The 15,483-nt window shown below is 38.2% G+C and overlaps 1 protein-coding gene and 1 pseudogene across 2 annotated transcripts; one reads left to right on the top strand and one right to left on the bottom strand.

Moving 5' to 3' along the window:
- The first annotated feature begins 888 nt into the window (after positions 1 to 888).
- LOC143618105 (kinesin-like protein NACK2) lies at positions 889 to 6,534 on the top strand (annotated as a pseudogene). The gene is made up of 14 exons (XR_013150949.1): positions 889 to 964; positions 1,136 to 1,225; positions 1,886 to 1,986; positions 2,060 to 2,173; positions 2,265 to 2,346; positions 2,420 to 2,487; positions 3,569 to 3,628; positions 3,709 to 3,833; positions 3,930 to 4,128; positions 4,225 to 4,362; positions 4,585 to 4,659; positions 4,731 to 5,466; positions 5,678 to 5,982; positions 6,083 to 6,534. The product of XR_013150949.1 is annotated as a kinesin-like protein NACK2 (transcript).
- A 135-nt stretch (positions 6,535 to 6,669) lies between these two features.
- LOC143618107 (phosphoinositide phosphatase SAC3-like) lies at positions 6,670 to 11,318 on the bottom strand. Its single transcript, XM_077090430.1, has 14 exons — positions 11,222 to 11,318; positions 10,894 to 11,095; positions 10,546 to 10,711; positions 9,525 to 9,756; positions 9,164 to 9,428; positions 8,998 to 9,095; positions 8,636 to 8,769; positions 8,357 to 8,467; positions 7,835 to 8,290; positions 7,653 to 7,766; positions 7,261 to 7,479; positions 7,027 to 7,146; positions 6,856 to 6,937; positions 6,670 to 6,786 (listed from the first exon to the last, which is right to left on the bottom strand). Exons 2-14 carry the CDS (start codon positions 11,084 to 11,086, stop codon positions 6,670 to 6,672), a joined length of 2,307 nt encoding a protein of 768 aa, XP_076946545.1. The 5' UTR covers positions 11,087 to 11,095; positions 11,222 to 11,318.
- Positions 11,319 to 15,483: the final 4,165 nt, after the last annotated feature.

Genomic DNA, 15,483 nt, shown 5'->3' with positions numbered 1-15,483 from the left:
TTTCTTGGCAAACCGAAGGGCGGGCCATGCTCGTTAGACAGGTTAGAACGAGTTTGGGTTAATTATACCGGTTTGAATCATAAAGAGTTCAGGTTAAAACGAGTCACAACTGAAACAAATATTATTTTGGTCCTGGTTAACACTCGTTGTGGTCAAAATAAAGTCCGCATGAAATAAGTTGTTTAAAAATTATAATGGGTTCACCTGCTTTAATTTATATGGCGACGTTATAGGTGGTTGTGGCAGGAGCGGTTCATCTAAATATCTCTTTTGCAATATTCATGGGTTTTGTTTTGTTTAACAGAAAACAAACATTGACTTAATAAACAACAAAAGTAATTCTACTTGTAAAAAAGATCACATTTAAGTTTTAAGTAAAATAATAATAGCCATAGCCATAGGTGGTGTTGAATCGCTCGAACCCCATTTTACTTATAATATTTGTTTGGTTGAACCCATTTACTAATTTAAGCAGACTAAATTGATCATTTGACAAATTTGAGGCGATTCAAATGAATTCGTATAAAGTTTATCTTTCTAATATTTACTGGTCGCCGTCACTGTATTTTGGTATGCACTTAACCCATATTGACCTGACTCGTGTTTTGCCCGTTACATTACAGATATTTATGTATACAATTACGGGTGTCAATCGTGTCGGGTTGGTGGGTTGACGGGTTAATAGGTTTCGGGTTGACAGGTTGGCGTGTTGAGATTCTTCAACCGTGACCCAACCCATATATTTATTCGTGTCGTGTCGAACCATTTAAAAGCGTGTCGTGTTCGAGTCGTGTTTTGGGTCAATTTGAATAAAACGGACCTCAAGTCAAGAAGCCGTTACAATTCTTCTTCATTTCATTCCAGCAAGAAACAACTGTTTTCAATTCAATGGCGAAAAGTGCACCTGCATCCAAGATCCTTCTTCTACTCCCCGAACCTCTCGAGATTCTGGTGACTGTTAAGAGTCCGTCCGTCTAATTACGACCTCTTCGCTTGGGACTGCACCGATCATAACACCGTCGCATCCACCAAAATCAATCATAACTCATCCTATATTATTAGCATTATTATTCTTACATTTACATTATGCTGTTATTGATTTCACCTAATAATTTGTTGTTGCTGTTTGTTACAGATAGAGTGTTTGATCCTTCGTGCCCTAACCGCAGCGTATATGAACAAGGTGCTACAGATGTTGCCCTATCTGCTATCAAAGGAATCAACGGTATACACTTATACATGCATACTTAGTTAGATACATAGATGTTACTAGTAGGACTGTGCGGTTCGGTGCGGTTTTTAGAATTTTAAAACAGTTCGCTTTCGGTTTTTGTTTTTGTTTCGGTTCAGTTTTTGCCATTTGAGACTTGAAAAATTTAGGTTGAAAAGAAAGTTTGTCGACAATAATGATGTTACTAGTAGGGGTGTGCGTGATGCAGTTTTGGGCTCAAACCAAACAGAAAACCAAAACTTCAGCTTTTTAGAATTTTAAAACTGTTTGGTTTCGGTTTTCTGTTTTTGTTTCGATTTTTGGCATTTTTTAGGCCGAAAAGAAAGTGTGTCGAAAATAAATAATGAATTTAGGTAGAAATAGTTTTGTTAATTGTTAACTAATAGACTATTATAATACATTTAGCCAAAAGTAATTAAGTAATTACATATTTATTAGATTCTTATAAATTACTTCAAATGGAAACTAAAAAGATAAAATTTAGAGATTCTGTTCGGTTCGGTTTTTGTTACAAAAACATAAAACCAAACAGTCGGTTTTTGTTTTTGTTCCGTTTTTCCGGGATCTTGCACACCCCTAGTTACTAGCCTCTTCGTTTTCGTAATTACTGAAATTAGTTTCTAATTATGACTTGTTTTTTGTAAATTACTGTAGCTACGATATTTGCGTACGGTCAGACGAGCAGTGGCAAGACGTACACGATGAAAGGAATAGCAGAGAATTGCATCAATGACATATATGCACATATTAACAATGTAAGCTATATTCACTATTAGTGAAATTGTAGCGAATTTGGATCGGATAGTAACGATTGATTAATACTTGTAGGCGACCGGAAGTAGGTTTGTTTTGAAGTTTTCTGCTATTGAAATCTATAATGAGACAGTGGTAGACCTCATGAACCGTGATTCTGGTGCCATTCGTCTCTTGGATGATCCCGAGGTATTATTATTATCATTATTATTATAATTATTGTTCGATATGTTTGTGTTTCTGTAATTTAAAAGTGCACTGTTTTATTTATTGAATTCAGAAAGGTACAATTGTGGAGAAGCTGAGTGAGGAGGTCATTAAAGATAGTATGCATCTTAGATGCTTAATTGCTACTTGTGAAGGTAATTGACAGCTTCATCACTACATTTGTACATGCGTATATTCTTAGCCTAATGTGCTTCTGCTTGCTTGCAGATCAAAGGCAAGTCGGTGAAACTTCTTTAAACGACCGAAGCTCAAGATCACATCAGATAATCAGACTGGTAATCTTAATATTTAGCAGCATTTTCTTACTGTTGTGTGTAGGGTACCCTGACATTTTATTGCCTTACCAATTGATGTTAAACCTGTTATTTGTGTTTCTTATCTGATGTGAGCATATCTGTAAATGCGTAATAAATTGGTTCAAAATTTCATCCTTTCTTGCTTTTTGTTAGCAAAGTTTAATCTCCTCATGCATCTGTTAATTTATAGAAGAGTCTTATGTCTTGTGTTATAATGGTTGATGTGAGGGACATGGAACTTTCAGTGTATGATGTATCTATACTATATATAATACACCAAACAAGGGTAAATTAAGATACCCATTTTTAAGTAATTTACAACACTTAAAGCATGAAGTACATGTGTAATTAAGGGTAAACTTGTCTTTTAAACACAATTCACTCAACTTACAAGTTTGCCCCCTCATCTTTAACCATATCATTTTAGTTTCAACTTTAAACCAACTTCTCACCCATGATTTTTAAACGACGAAAAGTTTTTCATACGTTAATAATTTTGTAAAAATATTGCACCATAAAAACGAGTATTTTATTCTCTTTAATTTGTATATAATATTATTATAATTTTTTCAATTGAAAAAATTAATATGTTACATAGGGGTGTTCAATGCCGGTTTTGATTGTTTTTAAACGGAAACTAAACCATTAAAAATTGAAACAAGACTGTTATTAACGGTCTGGTTCTAGTTTGGTTTAAGAGTTTAAGCTTTGATAATAAAATTTGCTTAAAATGATTATTAGTATAACCGTATCATCAATTCCAACTAAGTCAAAATATGATATTCAAAAGGATAAAGGAAGTAAAAAAAACGACTGAAAGTAAACAAGCCAGCCGGGAAACCAAACCGATGACCAGTTTCAAGGTTTTAAACTGAACCATGAACACTCATAATTGTTACGTGATTAATAAATTCCGCGTTCAAAGACCCGCTGCGTCGCGCGGGCACTCGTCTAGTGGTTACTTGATACGGATGGGGATGTATATACTTGTGCAAGTTGATTCTCATTATTACACTTGACCTCTTTATTTCATCGCTTGACTAAGAACTTTCCTTATTAGACTATTGAAAGCAGTCTTCAAGATGAATCAGGACGTGTAAAATCTCTACTGGCAAGTTTGGTATGTTATTTTATTTTCTCTTTGCTATTGATTATTATCAAAATCCGCAAGTTGTTTTCAACCTCGTTCTATTCCTGCAGAGTCTTGTGGATCTTGCTGGCAGTGAGCGTGCATCTCAAACAAACGTGGCTGGTGCCCGACTGAAGGAAGGAAGCCACATAAACAAAAGCCTACTCACATTGACCAATGTCATTAGGAAGTTGAGGTAATGGATGAAGATGATATTAAAAAACTGTGAATGTTACTTGGTGAAATACACATCTAAAACATAATGTTATAAATAACTTATCTTATTATGCAGTAGCGGGAAGAAAACTGGTCACATACCTTACAGGGACTCTAAACTGACACGCATATTGCAGTCCTCATTAGGCGGGAATGCACGGACTGCAATAATATGCACCATGAGTCCTGCTTTGAGCCATGTGGACCAATCACGAAACACCTTGGCTTTCGCAACTAGTGCGAAGGAAGTCACAAACACTGCTAAAATTAATATGGTATGATATTGTTCTTTTTGTTATATCTGCATTATACAACTGTTGTTCATCTCATTGTAGTTATGTACTACATTTAATTTATTATTTTACCATTAGGTTGTTGATGAGAAGCAGTTGACGAGAAATTTACAAAAGGAAGTTAACAGGCTTAAAGCAAAGATGTTGAGTCCAGAGCCTTCTTCCTGCGACCGTTTGAAGTCTTTGCTGTTGGAGAAGGAGCAGAAAATTCAGCAGGTCTGATTCTATTTTTCACTTTGCTTTTATTCTTACACAGTTTGCATTTTACTCCTGGGAAGCCAATTGTAGTGATTAGATATGTTGCTCTCTCCCATTGGCCTCTTGTTTAGCCTCATCTATCATTGAAAGCAAACATGATCATTTGAAAAAGATAATTGAAAGGGAACTAATTAGAGTTATAATATGGTGTTAATGGACAAATCTTGAATCCTAATGCAGATGGAGAGAGAAATGGACGAGGTAAAGCGTGAGAGAGACGTTGCACTATCACAACTTGAAGTGACAAAACTACAGGTTGGTTACCAGAATGCTCCTCTATCTACCAATTAATACATATACATACTCACTTAAGTATTTTGTACCAGGAACCCTCCTCTTGTCAACCAGCCAAACGGTTATCTTTTGGTAGTGAAAATGTAGAAAGAAAGACGCAGAGAAGAGGGACACAGTCAATAGAGCAATGCATGCTAGTGCATGAAATAAGAAAGATTGGGATGATGCAGAAGCGGCTTGGTGAAGAAGCAAACCGTACACTTGAGTTACTTTCGTCTCACAGATTGGAGAATGATCAAAGTATAGTTAAACTGGTGTCTGATATTAAGAGTATGACTGCAAGTCTCAAGGATGACATTGGTGATAAAGAAGGGGGTGGTGGCAGTCTTAAGGACGAGATAGGCAGGTTGAAATGTGAAGAAATAGCATCTCTGGAAGAGAAGCTTGAATACGTGCAGAAATCCTTAGATAGGCTAGTTAGCAGCGGTGAAGAGGATTCAAGAACTCCATTAAAAAATAAGAAGACAAACGCTCTCCGTGTTTACCAAATCTTCAGGGTACCAAGAACAGGGATCCAGACACTTATAATTCACCTGCTACTTCTTCTGTTGTTACACCTAACAAAAGCAGGCCACTCCTGCTGATGACAAGAAAATCACTCCTAAATCTGCTTCTAAGCAGCCACAAAGTTCTGTTAATGTCAAAAAGGTCCAGATGATGTTTAAGACAGCTGCTGAAGATAACATCCAAAGTATCAAGGCTTATGTTACAGATCTCAAAGAGCGTGTGGCGAAACTTCAATACCAGAAACAACTGCTAGTCTGCCAGGTTAGAATTATCACTCTTCTTCTACATGGCAAACAGGACAATGCATAAAATGGTTATTTTTGTGCATTTTTTTGTCATGTAAATAATTTTTCTATATTAAAAGTATGCTATTATAAAATAAATATAACGTTTCTTTAAATAAAAAAGATTTAGGATGTTATGAAACAAATACAACTTGAAGTATAAATGGATTCAAATTGACTCTTAAAAGGTGCTGGAGCTAGAGGAGGAACACAATGATGACAAGGCTGTGGATTTGGGTGAACAATCTCCAATGCCACGACATCTGGCGTTTGAGGATCATAGGAAACAAATAGTAATGTTGTGGCATTTGTGCCACATGTCCGTTATACACAGGACACAGTTTTATATGCTGTTCAAAGGAGAGCCTGCTGATGATATATACATACAAGTTGAACTTAGAAGGTTAACATGGTTAGAGCAACAGCTATCTGATCTTGGAAATGCGAGTCCAGCTCTATTGGGTGATGAACCGGCAGGGTATGTCACATCAAGGTGAGTGGTTCATGACTTCGTTCGTTCTCCTGTTATCTGTTGTATGCATGTATGGTTTAATGAGTAATATGGTATATTAACTCTATTTTGAATGTGACAGTATTAAGGCTTTAAAGCAGGAGAGGGAATATCTGGCAAAAAGGGTGAGCACGAAACTAAGTGCGGAAGAAAGAGAGATGTTGTACAGAAAATGGGACATACCAATGGACGGAGGCAAGCAGAGGAGGCGGCTGCAACTCGTTAACCGATTGTGGACGGACCCGCTCAACATGTCACATGTTAAAGAGAGTGCTGAACTCGTGGCGAAGCTTGTTGGATTTTGTGAATCAGGATCCAAGGAGATGTTTGCACTCAATTTTGTAAACCCATCTGACCAAAAGTCTTGGATGGGCGGTTGGAACATGATATCCAATCTCTTGCATCTCTAGGTTACAAAAATACGATCTTGTCGATATAGACCAAGTTTCGGTAATTTGTTGAAACTGATAGTGCGTCGTTGTTTCAATCAGATATGGTGTCAATTTGAAACAAACTTATTCAGCATAAGAAACAATTTGTTGTTAAAACATATAATAAGATTATAAAGAATCACCTGATAGATACATATAAGGGCTCCTATAGCTAACATATATAATATATAATATGTATACAAAACCAATCACTGCTTTAACTATTTAAGTGACTAATTCAGTGACATAGAGCCTCTCCGTGGTTAACCCAGCTCAGAAAACTATCCGAATATTCCTCAAACTCAAGGTCGTTGTCATCCGTTGCAGCAGTAAGTTTGCTCCTGCTACCGCTCCCCTAAAATACAAAACGCAAGAGCGTTAGAAGAAATTCAACAGAGAACAAAACCATTTATTGTAAACGGACCTTGATACTGGATTCGCTGGTGGATGGAGTTGTCTCTTCTACGATTTCGTTGGTGAATTTCTCGGAGGAGTATTTGAATGACCTGCAAAAGAACGAGAAAACATGGTTTAATAGCTAAATTGCGGTTTACTTATGTAAATATTGGTAAAGCAATCTATTATAAAAGCGTACCTCCCTAGGGACTCTTCGTCGCATGACGAAAGCCAGTCCAAATCAACAAAATTGGAGTAATCATGGGATTCACTTTGATCATTATCAAACGATCCGTCCTCCTCAAAACCCTCCCTCCACCTGATATGACAAAAAAATAATATATTTTATCATTAAAAATCTGATATGATACACACATAGTAGATTTAACATTAATGACAACTAACCCTAATATATTTGAACATTAAAAACTACCTTGAGCATGGTTCACAGACTGCTGATATATCTGGTGTAGACTCGGAAATCATTTTGTTTCCTTCAACTCCAGCTCCGAGTGATGATCGACTCGACATTGAAGAGCATGTAAAGCTTTTTCCAGCATTGGAACTAGATGATGATGATGCTGCGGTAGTAGCATGTGACTTGCTCTCACGAATGATGTTGCCATCCGATAACGATTTCTTGTGTAACGACCTACACCAACCAATATGACATCAAACTTATATTACAACAAGTGTAAATGCAATGAAGCTCAGCAATAGAAATCAACAAAATAAATTACAAAAAGAATTCAAACACTTTAGTAATGCTGTATTTTGTAATAACAAAAAAAATTAAAAAATATAAAATATAAAAAAAAATCATACCTCCTATCGTCATCAACCATTGACTGCCCGTTACTGTTTAAACTCAAATTCTGATCTGAATCCAACTCCCACACTTCAGGTCTACCGTCCTGTGGCTGAAAATGCCCCAGAAATCTGCATATACAAAGTCATCCCACTGTATTAAGTCTCAAAAAATGACGGTTCAAAGTAAGAAAACTTACACATTAATTGCATTTTGTTTCTCCGCATCCATATAAGCATTGTTGTAGTACCTTTGAAGGGTTCTGAAAAACTCCTGTGACTGTGTTGCAGCTTTCCACTGACCCCTTTTCTCAGAAAACACCTTGTTATGTGCAGCCGAACCGCCATATTGGTAAGCAAGCGTGTCACCCATTCGCTCATAAAATCCCATTAATTCTTGGGCCAAAGGATCATCGAGGTCAATCTTGGAGGAACTAATGGCTCCTAAAGCATGCAGCTGATGTCCTAAAGCAGACAAACCATATGCATATTGTGCAACGTTTGTACGGTCTAAACAATCTATGCAATTTGTCCTCAATACTCCTTGCTGAAACATTGCTGCACAATGCTTATCCTCCACACATTTATCACGATTTAAGCCTTCCTTGCCATTTTCATCACCGTCATTCGTGTTTCCAAAGCTAGCAGCATTATTCCTGTCACCATCCATTTTTATTAATTTAGATAACAGTTTTTTATGACCTTGAATGACAACTACTTACTCAAAGCGAAGCCATCTCTCGGATGGCATAACCTGACAGTAGAAGAAACCCGTCAGCGTCAATGCATATGTAGTCAATTTGCTTAAAAATAGCAGCGCATTTGTCCCTTTGCTGGAAAAAAAAAAGAAATATATGTCACGCCGCTACCCCTTTTACATTAGTATTGTCATTATATGATAATTACCATATTAAAAATATACAAAAAAATTCAAATAAATGTTGTTTGCAGATCAACTCATCTTGACCCTGCACATTTTAACTGTGAAAAATACTACTAACCTTCGAGAATGCTTGTGCAGATCCCAGTGAAGAAATTTTAGACGGTTTTCCTCTGACAAATCTTCATTAATACGTTTAATAGCATTAGCAAACTCGGTACGAAGTATAGACTCTCGAGGTCTTTTTTCAGTCGTCTGTTGAAAAGACGCATATGTCAATTCATAAAATAATAATAATAATAATAATAATAATAAACACAAACACACAATATATAATGAGGTCAACCACGTTCATACCCAAGGATATATGTTTGTTCTTTACTATTTCTTTAATCCATATAAACACTTTTTATTTTGTTTCACTTGAGAAGCAAGAATAAAGTCCGGTTCAAAAGAATTATACGAAAACAAATTTAACATTACCTTTATCAAATTTAGTATAATGATAGGGTTTCCATATCTCTTGACAAGATTCTGAAAATGAAGTCTGGTAGCTTCATAGTTTTGGTCCTTCCTTGACACTAAAAGATACAAGTCAGTGATGAAAAAATACATAAAAAAAAGCTATATATATATCAGTGAATCCTACATGTAATATCAGGCTTAATATTGAGGCGTGAAGTTTCCTGTGACCAGAAAAGTGGTATCGATCCACGATTTTGGACAACCGAAGTAATTTGCATAGGGTATCCTTCAGGAACATCTTCAAACAAAATCTGCTCTGTTTCTACGTCATTAGCGACTCTGCCCTTCTCATTTACCCCTCGTTTTAAGTATCTAGTCCCAGCATAATGGCGTGAGCGTCTTGAGATGAGAGTCAATTTAAAGTCCCGGCCCGAGATTGAAAGTGTGTCCTGGTTTTACATAAAACATAAATGCTCAACTATATAGAGAAAGAAAACTAATATGCAGTCAGTCAAATCACACTGCTTTCATATTTGGAAGGAAACCTGATCGAAAAAGCCATATACGAGTGCGACTGTCCACATAGTATTTTGAAGGAGATTGCGGACCCCACGGGTTAAAAACTCATTCCAAACAAACATGGTCTCGTAGAGAACAAGTGCATCCTCCTTGTCATTGTTGCAACACGTATTCTTCTGAAGGTTGCGCATAACATGGTATGAATAACTGAAGAAGAAGTCCTTTGTAAGATCCAACATGCACAGTAGCTTCTTGTATCTGCATGCATCAACCAACAACTTGTTACTTCTTATATCTAGTCTCCTCTTTTTTTGTCTGTAAGACTGCATAAATTTTTTGTTTCTGTTTTTTCTTTTCAAAACTGGTAAGTTTTTGTCAATTCATTTCTTTGCGTATAATTATTAAAAAAAAAGTAGTCACATTTTAAAAAATAGTATCATGAACCATTTATACTAAAAAATTACTGTCAAGAAAAAGTACTCGATGATTGAAAAACAATGACATTATAGAATATCTAGTTTAAAACATCTATAGTAATTACAACTGTCATAAAATAGGTCAAACAATCAAAGGCGTGCTATCTAAATTCTTATCAAGACTTATTTTTTTTTCAAAATTATCGTGAAATAACCACATAGGTTTGTTATAAACTGAGCATCAGAAAAGTAATTATATTATTAGCATATCAGAAAACCAACCAACCTTTTATGGAAAGAATATGCTGCCATGTCATAAAGCAAACCGACACTTGTTAAGAATATTGGACTTATAAAACAAATTATGTTTTTGAGATGTCTCAATTTCAATATATTCATTTTTATGTAATGTTGCATTATTTAAAACTTAATATTTATTGTCATTAATGAAAAAAACTAAATCTACGGAAAAGAGCATATCTATTAAAAGGGCATGTAATCTGCTACATTAAAATCTAACAGAAATTTAGATTCGTGCCTCGATTTAACTTAAGCATTCTCCATCCTAACTACCAATTAAGCAACTAATAACCGAAAACCACGAATGTTTTATGTAAGATAAAAGAATAACCTGTTTTCATGTTGAAAAGTAGTGGAGTTAGGATGAGCTACAAAATCCGATAGCGCGATCATCTCAGTCTTAGAGATGGCGTATACCGGATGACCACCAATTGAGCCTATGAGCCTTCTTTGGGTAATAAGCAGCATGTAATAGGGTCCAAGAAACTTAATAAAACCTATACGAAGAAGCACAATAAATTAAAAACTATGTAAAGTTGTATTGATGGAAGTTTGGATATAAATAAGCAACATGTAATAAGGTCCAAGAGACTTAATAAAACCTATACAAAGAAGTTTGGATAAATATATATATATATATATATATATATATATATATATATATATTATGCGTACGTACCGACAATGCCATAGCAAGTGGTGAGGAAAGCGAGGCCGCCTGTGGACTTGTTACCCTCATCGATGCGTGTCAAGAGATCGGAGCATTGGTGTTCGGTGTAAGTGGTGGAGTCCTCGCGGATGTTAAGGTGGAGACCACCCTTGTCTATCTTCAAGACCCTCCAGTGTGTGCGAGTGTTGTCGCGGCCTACCATATAATATTTCTGTACAAATGTAATGTAATGTAATGTAATGTAATGTAATGTAATGTAATGTGTTGTTAGGAAGATAAATGAGTAAGAAAGAAAGAAAGGGTTTAGTATGAAAGATATTTATATAAATATATATACCGATGTTGTGTGATAAAGCTTGAATTTTTGCAGGAAATAAGAAGAAGAAGAAGAAGAAGAAGAAGAAGATGATAATGTTGTTTCTGCTTTGGTGTCCATTGCTGCTGCTATTGGTATGGGTATATAATAATAAATATTCAATTCAGATAGATAGATCCGACTGATTCCTGTAAATCAATGAATTGGGTATGGTTGCTTCAGCAAAATAATAATAATAATGATGAATTGATCATCATACAAAATCCCCTTGATTGATTGGTTAATGAATAAAAAGGAATTCTTTTTCTTCCATTGAATTCAATTGATTCAGGATCAAACACAACAACACCACCGCTCGCTAATTCTTTCTTTATTTCAAATCAAGAGAGATAGATTATTATTTGGTGGGTGGGTTCTAATTGTAATTGCAAATGAAGAAGATTGAATCAAAAACAAAACTTTTGTTCAAGGAAGATTCATTAAGGATGAAAGAAACAAATGGAGGGTGGGTGGGTTCTAGACGATTGATTAATAATAATTCTAATTATATTTATTTATTTTCGTTGTGTAGACGACCCGATTGGATTGGGTTCAGATCCATCCGCAGACGCAGGGACGCTCACCTCAGCTCACACTCTATACTAGGAATAGTATACAGCAGGCCTGGTCACTATCAGCCGCTGCTTACCCACCAACTACCAGCAGAGCACGTGCGTAGGCTACTGTTGGTTGAACAGGAACACTGTAGCAGCCGGCCACACCTCCTTGGAAACCTACCTTCGGCTATAAATACCACAAATGGTATGACCATCATATCTCATCTTGTATCATCATATTATACCTGATATCTGCTCTAGCAATCTCTTAATATACTTTTATATTTAAAGAGCAATCTAGTCTGATTCTCACGCCGGAGGGTGGTCACAAGGAGGAACCCCCCCTTCTCAGTGACAAGCTCACGGTGTCTGTTTTGCAGGTTATCAGAAGAACCATCTTCTCTGGGTCTAACCCCTCGTGGGAAACATCTATCTAACCCCCAGGTTATCCGTAATCTGCCCGGGGTCCGGTTAGTGTTTCTTCATTGGCGCCATCCGTGCATAAAGCTAGAACTTTATTTTTCTCCAGTTTTTTAAAACTCCCAAGATGGTTAAAGAAATTCCGGTAACCACAACCCCAGCTACTGGGGGGAATACCGGCTACACAGTCTTTACAAACACTACCCCGGTTACCCAAGCCGGGGCAAGTAAAGTAAATTTTACGAACACTACCCCAGTTACCCAAGCTGGGGCAAGTGCAGTAAATGATCGCCCACTGGGATTCACTGATACCCAGTTTGAGAAACGAAGACTCCCCCGCCAAACACTCGATGAAGTTAAGGCATGGGCGGAGGCACGACAAAAGGAATTCCAAGCTGAGTTGGACGAACGCTTACGTTCCGTCCAACAGGCCGACGAATTCGAAGAATACTTGAACGATGGCTCGGAGGAATCCGACTCCGACGCGAACCCTCGCCATAGGGCAAAAGGGAAGCGTAAGGAAACGGACTCCCAACCGAGAAGGCATTTTGGACAAGCCTTCAAACCAAAAAATACAGGTGGAAGTCCACGTGACTTCTCCAAAACATTCAGACCAAACGTTGCAAATGCGGGAACGTCCAAATTTGCAAGGGACATTGCGGAAGCAATCGCCCCAAAAAGTGCCAAACAAATGTCAAGCATAGGCACATATGATGGTATATCTAACCCCGATGATCATTTGAACAGACTCATAGCGAGGGCAACCGTCAGTAGTTGGACGGAACCTACGTGGTGTTACATGTTCCAAATGACGCTTGTGGGGGCTGCGAGAGCGTGGTTCGATCGTCTACCGGTCAACCACATCTACGACTGGGCAGACTTCCAACAGAAGTTTAGCCAACACTTCAGCCAGCAAAGAAAGTATACCGAGGAGCAATGGACAATCCTCAAATGCATTCGAGAGAAAGATGAATCTTTGATGGACTTCATCACTCGCTTCAACTCGAAGAAGCTAAGTCTGGGTAACATTAGCGAAGATCTTGTTCGCGCTGCTTTCATCCAGGGCGCGAACGACCCAGAGCTCATCCGCACCTTAACAGGTAAAGATGGCATGCCATCCACGTGGGATGCCATCATGACAGCAGCAAAACGCTTTGCGGAAACTGAGAAGCAACTGGGTAGAGATCTCCCACAGAGCACAAACCTCTACACCCAGAAGACAAGGGAAGACAACGTCCTTACCGCCCGATTAAACAAAAAGCGAAAGCTAGGCATTTGGCAGTCAAGGGTAAACTTTGACACCTCATCCGGCTTGCAACATCGGTTAGGCGGAAGGGATAACGTACAGTCAAACAAGAACTCCAGATGGACGCCGCTCACCAAAAGCGTCACCGAGATATTCGCCACCGAGGAGCTCCCATGGCCAAAGCCTCAAATAATCCGACATCGTCACAATGCCGATCGGAGCAAATACTGTGACTTTCACAGGACAAAAGGCCACAACACTGAAGAATGCATAGACGTAAAGGACATGGTCGAAGCATTTGTCAGAGATGGGACGCTCGCACACCTCGTGGCGCAATGAACGTTGAGCAACCTGATGCGTGTAGAACCCCAGCTGGGGAAAACACGAATAAAAGTCCAGCTTCGATATGGAGACTACATGGTGCGTAAAAAACGAGATCCCGAACCAGGTGCGTATCGGCTCGATGGCACTCACATCCCAACAACATGGAAGGGAGCTCATTTACACAGTTTGCATGTAAATCAATTCCAAATTTGTAAAGAAAAGGCCAAGAGCCACTTCTAATGGAAATGATTCTCCTTTAAACATCGATGCTGATGATTTTACATTTATACTTTATGAACTATCAACACGAATTATGCCGGTTTTCACCGCATAATTACGTGGAAAGTCGTTGCATGGGGAAGGCGGCAAAACCCGCATAAACCCAAAAAACGACAAACCTTCACGCAGGTCAGTTGAAGGGGAAAAGTTCAGTCATCCCACTAAATGAAAGTGCCGGTCTATCCGCAGGAATCATGAGAGGAAACTGAACACTAACCTATCAACCAAGCGTCGAATGGTTAATTTATTCAACACTAATATGCCGGTTTTCACCGCATAATTACGTGGAAAGTCGTTGCATGGGGAAGGCGGCAAAACCCGCATAAACCCAAAAAACGACAAACCTTCACGCAGGTCAGTTGAAGGGGAAAAGTTCAGTCATCCCACTAAATGAAAGTGCCGGTCTATCCGCATGAATCATGAGAGGAAACTGAACACTAACCTATCAACCAAGCGTCGAATGGTTAATTTATTCAACACTAATATGCCGGTTTTCACCGCATAATTACGTGGAAAGTCGTTGCATGGGGAAGGCGGCAAAACCCGCATAAACCCAAAAAACGACAAACCTTCACGCAGGTCAGATATGGGTAAAGTTTAGCCATCCTACTAAGTGCAAGTGACGGTCCTACCCGCACAATCACGAAAGAGGAAGCAAAACTTCACACCTATTATCTACCACGTTCAAAGGTTAACTTATCCTCAGAAACGATGAGGAAAACCTACACGCAGGTCAGATATCGGTAAAGTTTAGCCATCCTACTAAGTGCAAGTGACGGTCCTACCCGCACAATCACGAAAGAGGAAGCAAAACTTCACACCTATTATCTACCACGTTCAAAGGTTAACTTATCCTCAGAAAGGATGAGGAAAACCTACACGCAGGTCAGATATCGGTAAAGTTTAGCCATCCTACTAAGTGCAAGTGACGGTCCTACCCGCACAATCACGAAAGAGGAAGCAAAACTTCACACCTATTATCTACCACGTTCAAAGGTTAACTTATTCTAAACACTTGGAAAATTGCTAATTTAAACTAAAGTATGCAAGTCATATAACGTTTATAAAGCAAGGAATCCAATAAAAGAAACGGTCTTACCCGCACAAAGATTTATATTTCATAAATATTCCTTACAAGAATGGCCGGGTAACTACCCGCCTACAAGAAAATAAATCTATACAAGCTAAATCTATCCTAGCGGTGGGAAGGGATCTTCAGGATCAGGCTTCAGGGCCACTTCCACTTGGACCAGCACCATCAGTAGATCGTGGCAGTTCAAGGAAAGCTTTAAGGATAGCTAACCCATCATCAGCAGCAGCAACTTGATTCACCTTCTCCACCACCGGATGCGGGAAGGCGGCGTACTGATTCACTGCTTGGTCGTAAACAGCTTCAGTATCAACATCGAATAAAGGGA

The sequence above is a fragment of the Bidens hawaiensis genome, unplaced genomic scaffold, assembly GCF_021521415.1.
Source record: "Bidens hawaiensis isolate Kalapana, Puna unplaced genomic scaffold, B.hawaiensis_p1.1 tig00063663_1, whole genome shotgun sequence".
In the NCBI taxonomy this organism is placed as follows: domain Eukaryota; kingdom Viridiplantae; phylum Streptophyta; class Magnoliopsida; order Asterales; family Asteraceae; genus Bidens; species Bidens hawaiensis.
The sequence above is the reverse complement of the archived record's forward strand: the minus strand, read 5'-3'. Positions and strand labels throughout refer to the sequence as shown.

Bases quoted from the DNA above. Each gene is read 5' to 3' on its own strand.
- LOC143618107 (XM_077090430.1), bottom strand. From the start codon at position 11,086: ATGGTAGGCCGCGACAACACTCGCACACACTGGAGGGTCTTGAAGATA. The intron at 8,770-8,997 runs GTAATGTTAAAT...TCTTTTCAACAG, and splicing joins TTATACTAAATTTGATAAAG to ACGACTGAAAAAAGACCTCG. The intron at 7,480-7,652 runs GTATGATTTTTT...TGGTTGGTGTAG, and splicing joins ATGGTTGATGACGATAGGAG to GTCGTTACACAAGAAATCGT.